Consider the following 21,474-nt stretch of genomic DNA (forward strand, 5'->3'; position numbering starts at 1 on the left):
CCACACCGTATAATTTCAACCAACGCTCGTAATGTACGATCCGTTTTTAAGATAGTAAATTATTATTTTGATCTTTTGCTCTTTTGTTAATGTGGCATTCCTGCCCTTAAAAAAAAAGTGACGTTCGCGGACCCCTGCCAGTGTCGTACGTGAAACTATCATAGTGTGACCCTGCTGGGTAAATCCTTACTTTGTCAACTAAATTAAGAGTAACAGTAAAATAACAGCATATGTTCACAAAGTATGTGTAATTCAAAAACAAAAAACCCAACAACAATAATAAACTATTAGAGTCAGCCATTTGCCCCCCAGTCAGTGAACGCATCGGCAATAAGGCGTTGTTGTGCTTGAATCGGAGCGCCAAAATGGCCGCCGGTGTCGAGTCGCTGGAGTCCTGGCTTAGTAAGTACACTTTAAAAGTCCATTTTAGCCATACAAAGTTACTAGTATGCGGATAAAATACACGTGTCTGTGTCAAAGCTTCATCGGTGCTTCGACCGAAATGTAAGTTAAACTTATGTTTGACTAGTTTCGGGCGTAGTGTTGACAGAAAAGAAGTTGTGACGCACAGCTGTTGACAAGTTGCTTGTGTTTCTCATCATCATCATCAGCAGCAGCAGAATGGTGGAAGTCCTGCAGCTTTGTGTTGTGCTTTGTGCTATCCCGGAGCTTCAAAAGGTCCATTACAAGACATTCATTCTGCCGCTGTCACCACACACTAAGGCCAGTGCGGTCGTTGCGACGGGGGGGGGGGGGGGCGTGTGAGACCCTGAAGAACATGATTTGCCGTACGAGAATAAAGTGTAATTGCACATCCACTGCACTAGATGGCAGTCTATATCTCCTTGTTTTGTATTTTCTTCAATGTTTATAAGGATTAGATTAGATTAGATTATCCTTTATATACAATGTTATATAGAGGTGTACTCGCGGGGGCTGCGGGTCGCAAATGTTGTTCTTCTTCCTGGGGGGGGGGTCGCAACAGAAAACAATTGAGAAGCACTGCACTGAGCTATTATTCACTTTAGTCGACATCAAATGAAGCTTCACTACACTGAAGCGACCCACCAGAGAATTGTAGCAAGCTAAGCTAAACTAATGAACACTTCATACATTTCAAGTGTTTGGATAATCATGCTTCTTACTACCACTGCAATATGGGCTAATGCAGTGACAGCTCTGTTGTTGTTAACATAATTGTGTAATAATCAAATAATGTATTATAGTTGCAGATGTGACTATTGTTCTCCTATTAAGTTATCAAATATGAAATCAATTATTGCAATATACCACAACAATTTGGTATAGTTGAGAAAATAACTTTGCACAAATAATATTTCTGAGTAACATAATCCAAAATTTTATTTTGCATCTTCACCTGTCTTCTCATTTATTATTTTTTTTATTCTGTTGCTGTTAGAAGCATGTTGCTTGCTAGTGCTAAGTTAGCTGTTGCTGTTTGCTAACAGCGTAGTGATGACTACCTTAGCTTGAGATTGTTGCGTTAACGTTGGGAAATAGAGTTTAATGGTGCTTTAATTTAGGAGTTCAAATTGCTCCGTGACCAGGATCGTAACTCAAAACACTTGTATCTCAAATCATCCTTTTCCATTCAAATGAATGAAAATGCTATTTAGCTGTTCCAACACCCAATAAAACACAAACATTTTGTAATGTGTTTTTTAATTAAAAAACATTTTAAAAAAGCATAACAAGGGATGCCTGTAGTTCTTTAGCTGTTGTCCTGGCTTCCATTGTGACCTCCTGAACGAGTCGTCGCTGTGCTCTTGGAGTAATTTTTGTAGGCAAGTTCTTGAATTTCTTTGGATCGTGGCATTTTGTTGCAGCTTTTTTCTTTTTCAGCTTTTATTTTGGTTGACTTCATTTTGTCAGAAAGGTTCTATCTACGATGCAAAAATCCAATAATTCGAGAAGGAGGCCAAAGCTTTTTTACAGCACTGTATGCCTGTGAGTATTGTAATATTGTTTGCCTACATGTGTTGCACCGTTTGTGTTCCAATATCCATTGCTTAAAGGGTTATAACACTGCAACATCCTAGTTTTGCTCGTCTCTGGCGTTTTGCATTGTGTGTTAGGATTAAGTCGGACAAAGTTATGTGGTGTTTGGTTAAATACACAGTGTAAACTTCAACAGGGAGTGGCATTAAACAGTTTACAAGTGCTTGGCCTCCTTTTTAAAGAATTGTCCAGCATATGCCAATCTGCTGCTTGTTGTGAAGCTTGTAATGTGTTTATTACATTATGTACTGCACTCCTGTATCATTATACCACCTCATACTTTTTTCTCCTATTCTCCCCCTCAGACAAAGCCACCAATCCTTCCAACAGACAAGAAGACTGGGAGTATATTAAGGGATTCTGTGACCAAATCAATAAGGAGCTCGAGGGGTAAGATCACGTTGATGCAATCAGTGCAAATGTTTCCCACAATGACGGCGCGCACCCGTACAATGTGGCTACTCAGTTTGCTTGACACAGCAAATTGTCAGATGTGTATTATGTGATTATTATGGTAAATGTTTGCGTTGTCTCGCCGTATTTTCCCAGACCGCAAATAGCCACAAGACTGTTGGTACACAAGATCCATTCACCACAGGAATGGGAGGCGCAACAAGCCTTGATGGTATGCCATAATTTTTTATAACTTTATATGCAGCGGAACTTCTTAATTCAAAATACATTCAAAATTTGTTTGGATTTAGAGTCAATTTAACTCAGTGGCGGGTCGTGTATTTGGTAGCTGGGCCTTCAGATAGACTTTATCCGACTTAATATAGCTCTTAATACCAGTGCTCGTGAAGTTTTGTTTTTTGGACTGTATACTCTAATTGAAAATTCTAAACTTCTGATAAACTTAGCTGTCGAGCTGAAATGTTCTATGTTCACCCTTGTTTTGTGTCGGGATAAGTCCAATTCCCTCTTTTTCAACGTTAGTCACGCATCTGAGGTGGATTCCGTCAAAGTTTCAGCAAAGCTCCTGAAGCCCAAGGAAATAAGTCAGTGCGAGGCTGGTCATGTACTTCTGTCAGGTTGACAGTTTTAACAAATATGACAAATACGTGATTGTTTTGCTAACTCCCTCTTTCAGAGTTTAACATCCCCATTCTTGTTGTTAATTTTGAAAAATGTGTGTGTTTTTTTTTTTTTTTTCCCCCCTATTGTAGGTTCTGGAGACTTGCATGAAGAACTGCGGCCAGAGGTTTCAGAACGAAGTGGGGAAATTCCGTTTTTTAAACGAGCTCGTTAAAGTGATCTCACCCAAAGTGAGTGACCCTGAAATTGGTTTATTACTTTTAAATAATATTGTGCGGCATATTGAGTTTTTTCTCCTTCAGTATCTAGGAGACAAAGTGTCTGGCAAGGTGAAGTCAAAAGTGATTGAGATGATTTACAGTTGGACCATTTATCTCCCTGAGGAAACCAAAATCTGTGAGGCTTACCAGATGTTGAAGAGCCAAGGTGAGTAATAATACAATGGAATGATATTACATAATAGATACAGTACATGCTTGAAATGAATGTACCTTTTATTAGGTGATTTGGTGTTATCAAATATAATGTGTGTCTTCACATTTCCAGGGATTGTGTCAGCTGACCCAGAGATCCCTCTGGATGCGACATTAGTCCCAACGCCCTCGTCTCAGCTCCCCAAGAATCCCGTGTTTGATGACGAGCACAAAGGCAGAGTAATAGGAACCATTTGAATAATTTCACACCCAGCTTGTTTGAGCTCGCCATCCTACTTCTCCATCTCCTTTTATCTTTAAGTAAAGTTTCTTGAGCTTTTTTTTGTGTTCCAATTGTTACCTTAAATCATAAATATTTTGCAAGGGTCTCATGCAGTCTCTTTGTAGCTTTGCATTTTTCAATTTGATCTTTCCCTCTTGCTTGTAATTGGTGGCACACCAAAACAGTATTCTCACTGTGAATTTGATTTATGGTGACAATCTGGGATCTTGGGTTTTTGGTAGATTTGTGTGTGTGTAATCTATGGCTCAGGGGACAGCATTTGACAGGTCCCACATGTTGTTGTTTTTCACCACTGCAGAAGTTGGCAGAGCTGCTCAAGAGCAAAAAGCCGGCAGATCTGCAGGAAGCAAATCGGCTCATCAAGAACATGGTCAAGGAGGTGAATCCGTCATCCTTGAAGTCAATTAGAGAGTCATAAAGTGTTTGCAGTTTAATAAGCACCGCGTAACTTTTCCCTTGTTGCAGGACGAAGTGAGGTCACAGAAAATGTCAAAGCAGAAAAGCACACTGGAGGCAGTCAATAACAGTGTCAGACTCCTTAATGAGTTGCTGGCTTACTTTAGCCCCGAAGACTCTACTGATGGTGAAAAGGATCTCATTAGGGTTTGTTGCCCATACAAAATATTAGCACCTGTCCTTGAACATCTATCTGTGACAAACAAACGTTCGACTCACTTTTCACACTTCAACCTCGTTAGTAGCACCATGATGTTTTGCAGGAGCTGTACACCGACTGCGATAAGCTGAGGCAAACAGTGTGTCAGCTTGCTACAGAAACGGATGAAAATGACACCAACTTGGGTGAGAAGTCCTTCGAGTTTAGTGTGATGATAATGCTTTCTGCTTGCTTGTATGTTTAGTGGAGGCCAAAACAACCACATACCGTAATTTCTTGTGTATAATGCGCACCCATGTATAATACGCACCCCCAAAGTTGACTTAAAAATTCTGGAAAACCCTTCTTCCTATGTACAATGCATTTTTACAATGCATGACTTTCCTTCTACCCATAAGATCAAAACATGAAGTATTATCTGTATTTTGTTAGTTTTGTTTCAAGGAATTATTCTGAAGTTAAGCATTTTATTTGAATACGTAATACTTTATTTTTATTTACTTGCTCTTATTTTGAAATTCACAGCCCTACTTTTATTTAATAAATGAGAAAACACACAGTTGTGCTCATATGTTTGATTACCCAAGCAGAATTTGTAAGATGAGTACAATTCTTTAAAAACATGAAGGGCCAGGTGAAACACACTTAATTTTATTTTAATGGGACTCAAACTGTCAAGCTTTTCAGAAAATCATTATCCTTAAACAAAACATAACCATCAAGAAATTAATGATGGTTGTTGTTCAGTCATCAGTCGTATTTAAAAAAAAAAAAAAAAAAAAAACATATTTCACAAATTCTGCCAGGGTATATAAACTTATGAGCACAACTGTACATATACGCAATCAATCTGTCATACTGGAAGGAAAATATAGGCTACACCTTTTTTATAACCTCTAGGTGGCGGTGGCATACTAGAATGAAAGTGTACACCTTTTTTCATAACCTCTAGGTGGGGGTGGCATACATGTACATCTTTTTTATTTATTTATTTTTTTGGGCGTTCATTTTCCCCTATACCTATGTATAATGCACACTTTTGACACATTTTGGGGGGGAAAATGTGCATTATACATGAAATTACGGTACATACGCTGGTAAATGAGCGTGCCTTCGTGTGTGGCTTGGCAATGTATACTTATGCTGCGCCGCAATGTCATCACTTACCTACACTAACGCAGCGGTAAAGTCATAATCACAGTAAATTTTTGCATGAAAAAAAAAACCTTGTAGGCCATAAATCTAAAACAATCAAACGAAAAAATGCAAGCACGGCGTTCACTGAGCGTGTATTCTTGTCGCGTGACGTGGCGCAAACTAGTTCACTGTGCACTATTCATAAGGTAAAAAGATAGTATATTATATATTATATTATCAGAAAAGCTGGCACAGCGTTACCTAAACTTTTCAAGCCATGACCCACGTTAACATCATACACACACACACATTCACAGGGTATTTATTATAATTGTTTTTGTGGGTGTTGGGATTTAAGTGACATAAAGCACATGTTAATCTCTCCTGTATGTAAACTAGGAGACATCTTGCAGGCCAATGATGACCTCTCCAATGTCATTAATTCTTGTAAGAAAATTGTGGAAACCCAGTCCATCAATGGAGCGACTAAATCACCATCGGCAGTCAAACAAGGTACAGAGTGGAACAGATTATGATGTGCATTATTTTCATTTAACGCTAATAATTTTGTCAATCGTGTTTAATTTGTGGACTGCCATGGGCACTTTTTCGACTGCATGGTGCCTACAAGGGATGCACTAGTGGTTAGCATGTCTGCCTCACAGTTCTGAGGTTTGGGTTTCAAATCCCGGCTCCAGCCTTCCTGTATGGAGTTTGCATATTCTCACTGTGCATGTGTGGGTTTTCTCTGGTTACTCTTGCTTTCTGCCACATTTCAAAAACATGCATTTTAGGTGAATTGAAGACTAAATTGTTCATGGATGTGAATGTAATGGTGAATGGTCACCTATCTGCAAGTGATGTAGTGACATAGTGACAGACAGACAAATGTAATGTTCTTCCATTAAGATAGCAATTAAGATAACAATAAAGATAGCAATTAAGATAACAATAAATGTGTACTCGCTCTCGTACAGTGCAGACGCTTTTTTGCTCGCTCTGCTTGCTTCGTTTCTGTTTACATTTTTTTCTTGCTGATAAGCTTGTTTTTCTTCTAAAAAACAAAAATTAGAAGCAGCGACTCCTGGATATTTTAAAACCTGTGGCACTGTACTTTTTTTTGTAGATACAGTCAGTTGTTGATATATTCCAATATATTCTGATACCCTCTCACCATTACGTGAGCGTGGCCTGCTAATTAGCACAAGGCTGCTATTAGCAACAAGACCAGCAATCAAGATGCCTCCTTTTTCCACTGAGGACTATCACGGACTGCTGCAGAGGAGTCAATCCTGAAAATGAAAATCCACCGTCTTGAAGTGTATGTGGATGTAAATGGACAGTCGGGGAATGAAACCACTCTACCGATGTCTCAAAATGGTCAGCAGAAGTGTGCTAACAGACAGCCACTTATCTCAACAAAGAGGACGGATGCGGACTGTGGAAACGGTAATGGACCATCCAGCAGTTCTCCCTGGAATTTACTGAGAGCAAAGCCCAAAGATATGGGACAACATCTAAAAGGGAGGACACAACACCAGCAGATTACCGAAGAATCCGGCTGGCCTGCTTTGCGGGCTGCTTCAACGCCGAGTGAGCGGCCGTGGATGGTCGGTACAGCGACTTACAAATAGATTTGAGCCACTTTTACAAGACCCTGGCCAAGAATGCTCATCCCCCACCACCCCTGAAAGGTATGAAACTAAATCATATGAGAAAAAAATGGCACCCCAAACATTAATAGTTGGTGATGGAGCTGTCAAGGATGTGAAACGTTTTTGTAATGAGAATACCACCAAAGTACTGTGTTTTACCTTTGACATGGTGTCTGATATCTCTAAAAAAAAAATCTTGGAGATCACTAATTAGCAACCAACTGTGAAATATGTCATTATACACACAGGGGCCCTGGATGTTCTCAAGCAGCAATCAGAGGTACTGAAGCGAGATTTCGTTGATCAACTCACAAAAGTGCAATGTTTGGATGCTGAGGTTTTTATTAGTTGGCCTCTCCCATTTGTACGATTCGGAGATGAACGTTTCTCTAGGCCCAGTCAATTAAATAAGTGGCTCAAAGAAGTGTGTACGGCACTATCCGTGAGTTTCATTAACAATTTCTGCATTTTTTTGGGAGCGCAGAGATCTTTACAAGGCAGACGGTTTCTGTCTAAATAGACAAAGGGTTAAGTTATTGGCTGCCAAAATTTTTTTTACTGTGTACGTCATTCAGCGGCCTAAAAAAAACCACTGGCCTTGGTGAAGGACAAAAAGATGCAGTTGTTCCCAAAAAATCAGAGGAACAGGAGATAAGGCGACACGAGGCGCAGACGGATTCATCAGGGTCATCCAAACAATCGGAGGAGCGAATGACAAATGAGATGAGCCAGAACGTTGAATCTCCCAGACCCCTCCCTGCCCCATTAGAGCAAAGCCCAACGCAAAACTCACTCTCTACTTGCCTAAATCCTCTGCTAGGTGTGATGGACAGGATGAAGACTATTGTCAATATTGGAATCCAACGCACACCACGCCAAGATCTTCCTCCCATCCCCCCTCGCCTGAAACCACCGTCCACTAACCCGCGAATCTGACTGATATCTGCGGGGTCTTTTCTAGAATAAGTCAGACCCCTATGGAGATCTGGCATTTTTTATCCCTGTAATTACAAGGGACAGAAAGTTGGTCAAAGAAATATGGCACAAAAAAAGTGGAACTACAAACTTAGTGAGGATAAAATGTGAATCTATCAAACCATTGTCTCCTGTTATCTCTGCGAGACTACCGCTTTTCAATATCAGGTCACTGGGTAATAAATCAATGTTGATTAATGACATCATTACAACCTATGATCTGGACTTTTTGTTACTAAATGAAACGTCGAGAAAGTTATTTTTAACTCAGCAATTTCTTGAACTTAAATGGACTTTTTGACAAATTTGAATCAGGGCTCCGAACTCATCACAGTACAGAATCTGCTCTTATCAAAGTGCTAAATGATATAAGGTTGAATACTGACTCGGTAAAGGTGTCAATTCTGGTCTTGTTGGACCTAAGTGCGGCTTTTGATATGGTAGATCAAACTATACTGCTGAACAGGTTGGAAACGTGGGTAGGACTAACTGGAACAGTCCTTAAATGGTTCAGGTCCTACCTGAAGGAAATGGGTTATTTTGTAACCATTGGAAGTGTTCAGTCTCATCGAATGGCAATAACCTATGGAATCCCTCAAGGGTCAGTTTTTGGACCCCACCTGAATTGTTTTTAAAGTTCTGCTACTGGTCTATAAATCACTAAACGGTTTAGGTCCTTAATACATGAATGAAATGCTAATGGGATATAAACCCAGTAGGTCTCTGAGCTCTGTGTTCAATTAAAGAGACCCAAGTTTCACACTGATTAAGTACACTTGTGAGTAAATTGAGACAAGCTGATCCTCATTTCCTTATTTTTGTTTGCCGGTGTGGTGTGAGATTTTTGTATGTGGAATGTAAAATGGGTGCCTGGACTAATAAAGCTTCGGAAACAATGCTCTAAATGAGCTGAACTATGCCAGTGTTGTATAGCGCTGATGAATGCTGTCTGGGAGGGTAGTGCCATATTTTGTGTGGAGCTTAACTTCCCATAGCTGACAGGTTGTATTTCTTCTTCAGACAAACTAGTTGAGACTTATTCAACAAAATATATTTTCTGACATTTGAAAAACAATGATGTAAGAAGATTTCTCCAAATCTGTTTAATTAACAAGTGGAGAGTCTTGCAATCATGATGCAGATTTGTAGAAGAGAAGGCTGCATAATATAGTATCACTACTGGAGTCTATTCCCATTCACACAGGTTTATAATATAGAAAGACGATCTGTTCCCTGAGGTCTGTGAAAATTCTGTAGCCCGAACAACATGCCAATCTCGCTCTCTCTCTCGCTCTCGCTCCCTCTCTCTCTCTCTCTCTCTCTCTCTCTCTCTCTCTCTCTCTCTCTCTCTCTGTGCAATTCACATGCAACTGGTGACAGTCAAGAAAGTATTCTGATGCGCTGTGATAATATATTTGATTTATTTTTCTTAAGTGTGAACTGACCTTTTGAACTCGACTTCAGAAGATAAACCTACAGAACTTGTTTTCCCCTCCTTGCAATAGGCACCAGCTGCTCAACTCAGTCAGAGAGTCTGATTGATTTGACAGATGTGGGCGTCCCAGGTTTCTCCCAACAAGGAGAGAAAGATTCTACATCTTCCATGTTTTCTCATGTTGATCTTCTATGTGGTTCCACTGCTGCTGTACCATCCTCTGCAAGCTCTGGCGAAGTGCCTGTGTCGTTTTCTCTGCTGGATGAGGAGCTACTGACTTTAGGTAACTTTCACTGCGGTGCTGTCGGGGTTTAAAGCCAGAGGGAGGCATGTGACTTCAACTGCTGTCAGTGGGTGACAAGAAAAACATGACACTCTGCCTGAGAAAAACGGAAATATTATGCGCGTTCCTCCAAGAGAAGTACAGTATACCAAATGGGATTTAAAACAAACTTCAGCCGGGGGTTGTGAACCATATCAGTTTTTATACAGTCCTCCAAGGGCCATACTAAAGTTTTCTCCAGGTACTCCAGCTTCCTCCCACAGTGCAAACACGTTTCTTAGGTTAATAGTCCATAAGTATGCGAGTATGAATGTTTGTTGTTGGGTTTTTTTTGTCTACATGTACCACAAAATTGGTTATCGATCGGTCCAGGGTGTAACCCGCCTTTTGCGCAGTGTCAGCTGGGATAGGCCTCGGCACACTTACGACCCTAATGCGGACAAGCACTATAGAAAATGCATGAATGTATAAAAATAATGAAAGTTATCAAAATTGTGGCCGGCCGCATATTCTCCATTCAACGAGGTGCGAGCTGAGAAGAATGAGGCATTAGATCTCATTTAATTTATTGCCATAAATCTTTCTTTACGAAGATAACAATGCTGACTTGTGAAATATTAACTCAATGAATGATATATTTATTGTGATGTCTGTACAACTTTTGTTCTGTACATATTAGTAACCCCTTTCTGTAGGATGCATTGCTATAACTGCAACCCGAACAATAAACAAGTTGTGATATGAATACCAATCCAAAAACAAATCAAAATTCAGCATTATTATGTATGAAAGACTGAATTTTGGCAAATTTAATCCTGTTGAAATGTGCAAGCATACCTCATGACATGGTCGCTGATTTGTAAATTCGGTTCCCCTCTGATAAGGGCCGAGCAAAAACTTCAAAAAGCTGATTTATACTTGGCTGGCTTTGGTGTGATAAAAGATTTACCCAACAGAGCTGACCGAGGGGCATCTTTGCTAATCTCCACTCCGCAAAACCACACCTTTCTGCAGCTAGAGTGGCTTGCGGCTTTTGTTATTTTTTTATGTTTGTCAAGGCAGCAGGAAATGTTCATGTTTTCTGTTCATCATAGCTTCTCCTGGACCTGTAGCAAGAGAATCAGCGCCACCTACGAGCACAAGCAACTACCTGCAGCCAGTCCAGGTACATTAAAACCATTTAATTACGTATATTGATATTTTACTGATAGAAAGTAGTGTCTCATTGTTTTCTTTTTTCAATACAGAATTACACTCAGGAAGTGGAACTTTTAGACACCACTTCAATTGCAAGTCCAGCAAAGTCCATCTCAAACGTCGGCCCAGGGTTCGCCGCACCGTTGTTGTCTTTAACGCTCCAGCAGACGCCCATCGGCCCAGTCCGGAGTGCCCCGGTCCCAGTGGCTCCGCTTTTGTCAACCACCCCGCTTACTTCGCCACATTCTTCTGGCGCTGCACAGCATTCCCCATGGGCGCCGTCTCCTCTGGATCACAGTCTACAAGACCTAGCCCTACTTGATTTAGGCAGTCCTAAAAGGTGAGTAGCAGAGGGTATTTTAACTCGGGATTGAACGACTTCAGATTTTCTGTTGTCGACGCTGAGGCGATGATAGTTGAGTTGACTTTGATTCACCGATGATGTCATTGATATCTTTTCAATTCCTCTCTCCCCCTGTCGTCCTGGTTTGCGCAGGCCCCACCCCCTGCCCATTCAACCAATCACATTCCTACACTCACTTGTTTTCATTTGGGAACCATTCTCACATTCTCGTCGGAAATTGTAAAATTCTTTAACACAAATTCACGTAACCAACTGCAGGGGCACGACTTGATGCGGTATACAGTATAATAATAACTGTAGTATACAACAAAAAAAAAGGAAGAGGCTTGTGAGCGTGTATAACCTAACACTGCGCAATCAAAGCTGATGTTTGAGAGTAACGTGGAGTTTTTTTTTTTTGATGGTTCCATTTAACATAAATTTTCTCAATAGAGATTATTGCTTGACCAACCGCTTGCCTTCATTTCATCGTCTTAGCAGTCTCAATAGTATTGTCTTTTCTCTTTTCCTTTTTACAAGGGGCCATTTGGTGAATTCGTTGATGACTGACGTGAGGATTTTAATCTGTTGGTTAGCTCGCGTTAGCGGGTGCCTTTTCAGATGGCCGTGCATTCGTTCTATTTCTTTGTTGTATTAACCTTCATGCGAAGTCCACTGTAAAGAGCAATTTGGAGACCTTTCACCAAATGTCAGTGGTTAAAAATGCCATTTTGCACAAGTGCAACATAAATTATTAATCATGACTGCACTTTTGTGGCCTCTTATTATGTTTATCTTTGCCACCAGAGCAGTACACATCTGACGGTCTGTGTGATTATGCCCACAGCATCCCCAGGGTGCGCTTTGACAACACAGAAGACAAGCGCGGCGGGTTTTGTTCTTCCGCCAACCTCCTGCGCCAAGAATGGGTGCCAGCTGCGTCTACCCGCCCCCCGGCTGGAAGTGTAGCCGACCACGTTCTGTTACACTCTCCGCCCCCCGTCCTCACCCACAGCCAGACCTCTTTCGGCGGGGTAGAGGACACGTCTTTGGCTGACGTCTTCGTACCTTTGGATGCTGTCAAACCAAGTAAGCAAGTGTGTTTGTGTTACTGGGTGTTTTATGCACACTGAAATAATTGTCATTTTTGTCTCAATTTATTTACAAATGTATTTACTCAGTGTGCGAGTATGCCATGGCTTATTCTGTCCTATCAATGATAATAGGTGGATACAGAGGTTAATTACTGTATGTACCTTCTACCATCTCAGAACAAAATTGCACAAATGATTGGACTGTCATCTGCCAGGTACAAGGTTAATACAGGCAATTTAATTAAAGTCATTTCAAGTAAACTTGAATTGCTTTATTGTAGGTAAGATGTGTCCCGTCACGGCGTACGACAAGGGTGGCGTCCGCGTGCTGCTGCATTTCGCGAGTGACTGTCCACCCGGCAGGCCTGACGTGTTGGTGATTGTGGCCTCGATGCTGAACACATCCCCACTTCCCGTTAGGGACATTGTACTGCAGGCTGCTGTTCCCAAGGTAAAACGTGTTGCTAGCGCTTATCTGGGGTCGGGTTGCGGGGATCCCACACTTCCCTCTCCCCAGTCACTCAGAACAATACAGTGTATACATAAACAAACACAATACAATCACAAACAGAAAACTACTTTGATAGACTATCATCCACCCAGGACGGAGAGCAGTAAATACTGATCAAATGTACAAAATGCAAGCACAACAAAATCGCAGTCCAGCGCATCACGACACAGTGAGGAAGATCAACAAAGTCAATGTACAAAGAAAAGTGCTTCACATCAGAGCAGGAGCAACTTTCAATTAAAATGACACAAAGAGCCCAACAAGGCTAGTTTGAGTCAACTCTGAACATCATTCAAGGACATGGGCAAAGTAAAATAGACTTTTCCTACTGGCCTCACTTTAAAATGCACCGAAGCGTTGGATCTGAGATTCATAGAATCTTGCATCATCACGAACTTAGAGCAGATATAACATGGAAGCTTCGAAATGACAGCCTTATATATAAAAAGGTACCACTGTTGCAGCCTGTGTAAAGCAGGTGAGGGTTTGCAACTACATTGCTTACCTGATTTCCATTGGTCCTGGCACAGTGACAATAGTTCTGTTCTATTCTGCGCTACATGAGTCCAAAATATTGTGAACGTCTCTCCGTATGAGGCAGTACGACACTGCAAATTACAACCAGGATGAAAATACATGTGAAATAAATACCTCTCTGCGAGAGTCAATCAAAACAGCACTAGTACCTTTGTAAAGACGGATTATGTGATCTTGTATTGGACCTCATTATTTTTGTGCAAGTGGTAGTAATGCGGTGGCTGATTGGTGTATGGCCACTGAATTTGGTAAGGACTGGTTTTTAGTTTTTAAAAAGCGAGGAGGTTAAATCAATTTTGTGCTTAATTTCTGGTGTTTTTCTGCTGAAGGTTGAGAGATTACAAAAGCTATTGTTATAGATGAACAAAAGCCAACCACAGTCCATTGTGTTTTGGGAAGATCGAAAAAATACCTCGCTTAATCGCAAGCGTCTCTCTGACAGCATCAGTCAAAAACCGTGCATTGATTAACTTGATAAATATGAGGCGAGCTGCCTTGTTTACTTGGGCTGTGTTTTGTGTGTGTGTGTGTGCGTGCGCTCCCGTACAGACTATGAAAGTGAAATTGCAGCCACCATCTGGGAAACAGCTAGCTCCCTTCATCCCCATTCTGCCCCCCACTGCCATCACTCAGGTCGTGCTGCTTGCAAATCCTCACAAGGTAAGTGTTTAGCCTGAGGATGCTCCCTCCCCCCACCCCCCTTGACACACATTAATTTGTTTTGCACTTCAATATAAGATGTCAACCTTGTGCAAATGTGTGTACGCTTGTGCACGTAATTGGCAGGAAAAGGTGCGGATGAGGTATAAGCTGACGTTCACGCTCGATGAGCAGCCCTACACGGACGTCGGGGAAGTGAACGAGTTTCCACCGCCTGACAGATGGGGGGACCTATAACCCCTGCATAAACTCCCCATCTGGAGTTCTTAAATAATTATTTAACAAGGCAAGTCATGAGAAAGGAACAACTTTAGGGACTATCTTACATCCGCGTTACTCAACTGCAGATGGAGAGGGGGTGGAATTTTTGGAATCTCACTGCTACAGTATATTGCAAATCTTGTGAAGTTAAAGTGCTGTTTTTTTTTTTTTTTTTTTTTAAATACAAAGGACAATTATGAAGAAATTGCACGAAGCAAAGCAGACTGGGAGGAACGAGTAAGTGGCCGTGGTCCCCAAAAACATGGAAGTGCACAACATTGCGGAGCGATCATGTGTCCGAGTCGTTAAAGATGCCGCCTACGTATCTTAGGAGAGCACCCCTAACACCGCACAATATAATTCATCTGGGAGACTGGTGTTTTGGTAGGTGCTGCTGTTTTGGCCAGCAAAATTGTAAGGAAAAAAGGCACAAGTGTTTGTGAACGGGGGTAAAGTGACAACCACCCCCTCCCGACGAGAACAGAAAGATCCTCCAAAGGCAAAGCTATGCCATGGTTGTTTTAAAATACACAAGGTTTAATTTCATTTTGTTTTGTTTATTTTGGCAGTAAACGTCAGCTGGGAGTCATTAAACCGCTTGAAGCCACTTGTTGAATTGTTCACTAGTTGCCAAACTGCTGCTTATTGTGAAGTGAGTTGAGTTCGCCGCCGCTGTATTTATTTGTCGTTGTTGACTTCAGCGTTGTTGCTTCCTGGTGTTGACACTTGTGGAGTTATTTGTAATTTAGACGTCTGCATATTTAGGTTGTTTAGATGTTTTCTTCAGTGTAAACACAGCCATATCACATGTGCCACTTGAAAATATTGAGATAAAAAAAAAAATCTGATAAACGCATGAAGTCAGAATTGGGAACTTGAACCTGCAGTGTAAATCCAACCTTAATTAGAGCCTTACGAGTATTTGAGGATATACTGTACTTGTGTATCATTTAATGCAAACTGAAATGGACCCTGAAGGTGGTGTGCGCTTGATTAGACACTTCGATGCAGTGTTTGCCCTCATTCAAGGTGAATTTTTCACGACAATTCCCATGGCCACCATTGGAATAACAAAGCATTCACTCTCTTATTGCTCTCATACCGTGTTGACCAAAATATTTGCTTTTTATGAATCCCCTCGTGTTGTACTTGATTATTTATTGACACTATTGATTATTCGGTGGGTGGAAGGATTACGTTTACTTGTGAAGATGCTGTTACATGTACAGGCAATGAGTGAGGGTCGCCATGCACACACTAGTGCATCATGAAGACAGTCATATTTTTAGTCAACGATAACCTTTTTCCTTCAAAGACACAGTGTCTTTTTGACTGTGTTAAAGGAAGCTCATGAGTTATGACATGTTCCTTCAAGTTAATTAATGGTTAAAGTTTGTTTTGCCTTTGTATTGTTTCCTATGTGAAGAGCAAATTTAAAGATAAAGGCTTTTATTCTGGTGGGTTTTGTAAATGCTTCATTATGGAATATTTATTTTTTTCTGATTGATAAATGAAGCAAATAATTTATTTTTCACACTTTGAAAAATAAAGAATGTAAGGAATATCTTTGTGATACAAATTTCTTATCTTTGTCATTTTTTAGCACGTAGAGACAGACAGATATATTTTAGAAAGATACTATAGCTACATGGATATACAATATCGATACTATATATACTGTAGCTAAATTATGATTAATCGCAATGGAAATTCCAGTAATTACAGAATACCTGGATTAATATGCCTCAATTGTAATCAATACAAGTGGGCAGGGGGTGGAAACCACACTTTTTACTTGCAAGCAAGGTTCGCAGGAAACATTGGTCCTTAATGAACGTAAAGAGAACTTCAGCAAATTGAAATTGAGGGTTAAAAAAGAGCTAATAATTTGCCCAACTTAAACACTGCAGTTAAAGATGCTATTTGATCACGATCAAAAAGAGCAATTACTCAGTTTAGCATTAGTAAAGTTGTACATGACCATAAAATGAGCATAATTAGAGGTTTACATAGTTAAAATACAGAGGAAGTCAATACAAGAACTGGTTTTTAACTGGTTTTTGGTTTTTATAAATGTCTTTTAAAAAAGAAGGCAGGGGGTTAATAATGCAAGTGAAATGTTGTTTTTCCCCTCAAGTAAATATACTCCAAGCAAGCAATACAATATAACGGAGTACACGTAGAATTCCCCAAAGGTTATTTTTAAAAAAATATAACGGAGTAAATATAGCTCGTTACTTACTACCCACCTCAGGGAAAACGGTTGCTGTATTGTTCTTCTCCAGTGCACTAGGCGGCGCTAACGCTGCGTAACTTGCGGGGGAGGACAAGCGGCGGCACTCAGCGAACAAGACACGATACAGAGCGGCAGAGACAACGCAGCAGCCATGGCAGACGAGAAACCCACGGTAACGACTTATATCTCCGCCTTTGTGCCTCTAATGTACCCTCGCTGTGTGCTCATTAGCCACCAGACAGATAATACGAAACAATAGTATCGGGGCCGAGCCAAATAAGTCGGGAAACCACAGGAGCCGGCGCTAACGCGCAAGCGGCATCAATTAGCAAGGCAGGCTAACGGAACAGAAGAGAATCCGGTAATAATTACTATCAGCGTTGAAACCCTCACGTATACATTACAATCGCATCTCTTTTTTTTGTTTTTAATATAGTGGCGGGAGTGTTTGAAGCGTTCAAAAACAATTCCGGCCCATTGACTGCCATTCTACTACAACGCCGGAGTGCTCAACCTACGGCCCGCGGGCCACGTGTGTGGACATTGTAGTATGTGTGGAAAAAACAACAACAACCGCGTTAAAGAGCATTCCAGTGATATAAATATCATTTTCCGTTGACAAATATTAAGGAAGATATGGCTCTTTAAAACCAAGTCAATCGGATGGGATCGAGAGTTTAAGTAGCTATTACCTTTTTTGTTGTTGTTGTTAAATCTGAGTTTCAGACTTCCATAACTATCTCAATCTCTATCCTATTTTTTCACGCATGGTATCATTGAAAAGCTTGCCAAACACAGAAAATAACAATATATAATAATGATGAACCTAAAGTAATTGTAGAAAGGCAATTTCTACAAAAAAATATACAAGATAATGGTCAAATCCAGAGTTTGGAGATCGCAGTAAGGCGATGCGTGGTTTAATTTGGCACTCAAACATGCATAAAACACAAATTGAGAGCCGAGAATGAACAAACATTTCAGACGTAAAAGTTCATAGGAAGGAAAAAATATAGCAGAGTTAAGAAGCATAACATTCAGGAATTTATGGTTGGAAGCGATGGAAAATATGAGCCATCGTGGTGGGTGCCCAGTGGTGCGTCCAAAAAATGTCTGTGGACCAATCAATTTACGTCAACCTTGGCAGAAGCATAGAAAAATACATAATACAGATGCGCTTATGGCCTTAGTCACCGAGAGGTTTTTTTGGGGGGGAGATTGTCAACTATAAATTCAGAAAATGTTGTCCGAGTCTTTTTTGAGAAATTTTAAATTGTGATTTAAACTAGGACACGTCTTCGGCCGCTGTGAAACACGTAAAACTGGTTCCACAAAATGTGCTTTCAGCGGCTTGTTACGCGACCACTTTCGACAAGCCCGTCAGTGGCGGATCCATACGTACCCACACATTGGTGACAAGTCGGTTGTTTGTGTCTGCTAGGAGGGAGTGAAGACGGAGAACAGCGAGCACATCAACCTGAAGGTGGCGGGCCAGGACGGCTCTGTGGTGCAGTTCAAGATCAAGAGGCACACCCCACTCAACAAACTGATGAAAGCTTATTGCGAACGGCAGGTGAGACGCGGCGCCTGTAATGCCAACCCTCTATATCAGCAATGGGACATCATAGCCAGCCTCCAAAATGTGCTTTTATTGTTTTTCAGGGGGGTAGTCTTGCATATTTTACAAGTGCTACCGGGTCTCCTTTTCGGTACAATATTTCCACACGCTTGTAGCATAGTAGAGCTGCGTGCTGCACTGCGACAGGTGTTACGACACAGTGTCGTAATGGGACTCTGCATGGGTGGGTATCACATTCTGACCGTATGATAACCGTGACCAAAAATATTGCGGCTTCATGGTATCTCAGTATTGCAATTACAACGCTAAAATTATTATTATTTTTTTTTAATGTTCACGTGAATACCGAGGACTGATACTTGATTATACTATTACATCTTGCAATTGTGATGCAAATGTTTTAACTAAATGTTAAAAAACAAAACATTTTCTTGAACACGGTGTAAGTTTCACTAAAATGTAACACTTTTTAGAGTAACGTCTTGTCATGAGTAAAAAAAAATTCCCGAACATTTCACTTGCGGCCTATAACAAGGCATTTCATTTGTGATGTCTCGGTGTGAACACTAGAGGGACTACTTAGGAGTAAATCGATGAGCTAAAAACCTTACGGTTTTCTCCCGCTATGTACATATTATCGTACCATTGCTGTGTTATGTTTTATTGGAATCAATGTCTAAATCGCAATATTGTATCAAGGGTTAGTTGGGAACATAATTTCTGTCTCCTTTTTCACAGGGATTATCAATGAGGCAGATACGATTTCGGTTTGACGGCCAGCCGATCAATGAAATGGACACTCCGTTGAAGGTATGGCAATCTTTTTTTATTTATGAGTAATATTGATCCCTCACAGTAGAAAACTTTGAAGCTTTTCAAGCGACAAATGAGAAATGATACTTGCCGAGACAAGTCAATTATTATTCATTCATAGTCCATTCAAAAAATTATATTATTTGTACTCTTCCTACCTTCCCGTTCCGGAATATTTAGAGATCCTGTTTGGACAACGAGCCACAGTATGTTGTGCAATTATGATTAGGCTTTACACGATCAGGAGTTTTGGGAACGATCACCGATCCGATCATTTAAATGACCTGCTCATTTACTATATATACTTCTGTACTTAATTGCTCAATCAATAATCTATATTTGTTCCTCTATGCCAGTGAGGCATAGTGACAGACAGAACAAATGATAAATGGTCTTCTATTAGATGGCAGGAAGTAAATACAGTAATTAATGTATCCACTTTTTGTGGCATTTTTGTTTGTTGGTGTGCCGTGAGATTTTTCAATTGTAAAATATGTTCCTTGCCTCCCTGAGGTTGGAAATCACTGCTCTACTCAGATCGTGTATTCTAATCAGTCAGGTCAAACCAACATTACATGACAGAAATAATGGGTGCTAATTACTGTAATTAAATTATTTCACCCACACCAAAACTTTAGAGCATGATTCGACAGAACGGCGGCATGTTTACGTCCAACCGTTCGTGGTACCGCTAGTTCGCTAGGCTTCATAACGTTTTGTTGCCTACTTGCGAGGCGTATCGTATTCAAAGTACGTGAACATACCTCAAGCAAGCCTTAAACAAACGTCCTCTCCTGTCCTGAGCACCTGTGACCACCAACACACGTTTTTCCCCATTTTTTCCTTATAATACAAAGTCGGGCGCTCCACTCTTGTTGTCGTCGCCACGGTAACGAGTGTATCCGGTCACATTTGAGTTGACAAGATAAAGCCCCACGATCATAAAAAAACGGGATGCTCTGGTATTGGAATACAAGATTTTATTGCAGTATTCTGACAGTGCAATCGTGAAAGAGCAAATTTGTCTTGTAGTCTGATCCGAGCATTACGTGTTGCCTGTCTCAGAGGTGTTTGCTGTTCCACACCGCCGTTTTTTTTTCTTTTTTTAAACTTCATTGGCCGTCAGATATTTACAGTACTTCGTCAAAAGACGCGACAAGGCTAAAAATAAACTAGCCTTTGTATTCAAATATACTGTGCACGCGGCGACGCGGAGTTAATGTCTTTTGCAGACATTGATCGGATCTGCAAATTCTGACATTAAAGCCGATCAGCATAAAATCCTAAATATCTGCCGATACCAGTCAGCCCATAGAAATCGGTGTAAAGTCTAATTATGATGCTGGGGGGGGGGGCATATTTTAGGCCTTTGCAGTGCATTAAAACAAATGCTCAGTTTTGGGTGATCATTTAACAGTGTGTTTATCGTGAATGTAGTTCTCAGTGGTGTAGTGGTGCTGCATTGTTTGCAATTCATACATTAGCCTTTGGGGCAGCACGGTATACGAGTGGCTGGCACAAGAACTCACAGAGACGTTCTGGTTTTGGATCTCGCCTCACGCCTTCCTGTGTAGTATGGACGGGCGAGTACCGATATCGGCCTTATTGGGTACTCGTGAAGTCTCCTGATACCAGCCACTGATACTTAAAGGGGAAGGACACTCACATTTTTGTATTTTTTTTCCAAGAATACATTGCATGTGCCACCGCTAATCAAAACAAGGTATTGTGGTTAATACTGCGTTCGTGGAATACGAACTAAACAGAGTAATGTGCCCTGCGATGTAACCTGCCTCCTGCCAAAACCAGCCGGGGTGGACATTTGGCGTTCAATCTGATTGGATTGTGGGTCTTGAACTTCTCATCTTACGTCCAAACTTTGTTTTCAGTTGGAAATGGAGGACGAAGACACGATCGACGTGTTCCAGCAGCAAACCGGAGGATGTTTTCCTTAAAGACTGTTTCCTGTGTCTATCTCTACCTCCCTTTCCGTGTCCTTGAGCGTCCTCATTCTGACCCGGTTTTCGTCGTGCATATGCTACCAGCCAGTGGAACTCGTGTCACGCAGCAAGCAAGCAAACAAGCAGCAGTTGTTGTAGTTTCTTACACAAATGTTAACTTGTTCTTTCAGCAGTTGTGGGGGGCAAAATGTACTGTCCTTAGTTTTTATACTTCCATCATTGATGGTTTCAGGTGGAGTTTTTGGTATTCATAAAGCAAGCAACTCTGCAATTTGAATCCTCTCCGTTAGGAAAATGTATAATTGGAATAAATGGAGTCTTTTTTTTTTTTTTTTTTCCTTCAAACGCCCGCCTCTGTTTTTAAGTGAGATAATACAGCAGATCTTAAATAAAGGATGGTACAATTGAAA

General features: G+C 40.8%; 2 protein-coding genes across 5 annotated transcripts; both read left to right on the plus strand.

Moving 5' to 3' along the window:
* The first annotated feature begins 352 nt into the window (after positions 1 to 352).
* gga3a (golgi associated, gamma adaptin ear containing, ARF binding protein 3a) lies at positions 353 to 16,039 on the plus strand. Of its 4 annotated transcripts, XM_061679913.1 has the most exons (18): positions 360 to 402; positions 612 to 678; positions 2,325 to 2,409; positions 2,569 to 2,644; positions 3,186 to 3,284; positions 3,357 to 3,480; positions 3,601 to 3,707; positions 4,070 to 4,150; positions 4,237 to 4,374; positions 4,491 to 4,572; positions 5,924 to 6,037; positions 9,660 to 9,872; positions 10,967 to 11,037; positions 11,120 to 11,409; positions 12,260 to 12,501; positions 12,788 to 12,957; positions 14,104 to 14,214; positions 14,341 to 16,039. In XM_061679913.1, exons 4-18 carry the CDS (start codon positions 2,642 to 2,644, stop codon positions 14,449 to 14,451), a joined length of 1,956 nt encoding a protein of 651 aa, XP_061535897.1. In that variant the 5' UTR covers positions 360 to 402; positions 612 to 678; positions 2,325 to 2,409; positions 2,569 to 2,641; the 3' UTR covers positions 14,452 to 16,039. The 4 variants fall into 4 exon arrangements, with proteins under 4 accessions (XP_061535894.1, XP_061535897.1, XP_061535896.1 ...); XM_061679910.1 differs by lacking the exon at positions 612 to 678 and having other exon boundaries at positions 353 to 402; XM_061679912.1 differs by lacking the exons at positions 360 to 402; positions 612 to 678 and adding an exon at positions 1,840 to 1,968.
* Positions 16,040 to 16,741: 702 nt separating this feature from the next.
* Positions 16,742 to 21,412, plus strand: sumo2a (small ubiquitin like modifier 2a). Its single transcript, XM_061679957.1, has 4 exons — positions 16,742 to 16,883; positions 18,153 to 18,284; positions 19,029 to 19,100; positions 20,993 to 21,412. The coding sequence occupies exons 1-4, from the start codon at positions 16,863 to 16,865 to the stop codon at positions 21,056 to 21,058; spliced, it is 291 nt and encodes a 96-aa protein (XP_061535941.1). The 5' UTR covers positions 16,742 to 16,862; the 3' UTR covers positions 21,059 to 21,412.
* Positions 21,413 to 21,474: the final 62 nt, after the last annotated feature.

The sequence above is a fragment of the Phycodurus eques genome, chromosome 6 (genome assembly GCF_024500275.1).
Source record: "Phycodurus eques isolate BA_2022a chromosome 6, UOR_Pequ_1.1, whole genome shotgun sequence".
NCBI classification, from domain to species: Eukaryota; Metazoa; Chordata; class Actinopteri; order Syngnathiformes; family Syngnathidae; genus Phycodurus; species Phycodurus eques.

Coding starts and splice junctions, on each gene's coding strand:
- gga3a (XM_061679910.1), top strand. CDS start 366: ATGGCCGCCGGTGTCGAGTCGCTGGAGTCCTGGCTTA. Junction 3,285..3,356: donor TTAAAGTGATCTCACCCAAA/GTGAGTGACCCT, acceptor TTTCTCCTTCAG/TATCTAGGAGACAAAGTGTC. Junction 12,502..12,787: donor TTTGGATGCTGTCAAACCAA/GTAAGCAAGTGT, acceptor GCTTTATTGTAG/GTAAGATGTGTCCCGTCACG.
- sumo2a (XM_061679957.1), top strand. CDS start 16,863: ATGGCAGACGAGAAACCCACG. Junction 16,884..18,152: donor TGGCAGACGAGAAACCCACG/GTAACGACTTAT, acceptor TGTGTCTGCTAG/GAGGGAGTGAAGACGGAGAA. Junction 18,285..19,028: donor AAGCTTATTGCGAACGGCAG/GTGAGACGCGGC, acceptor CCTTTTTCACAG/GGATTATCAATGAGGCAGAT.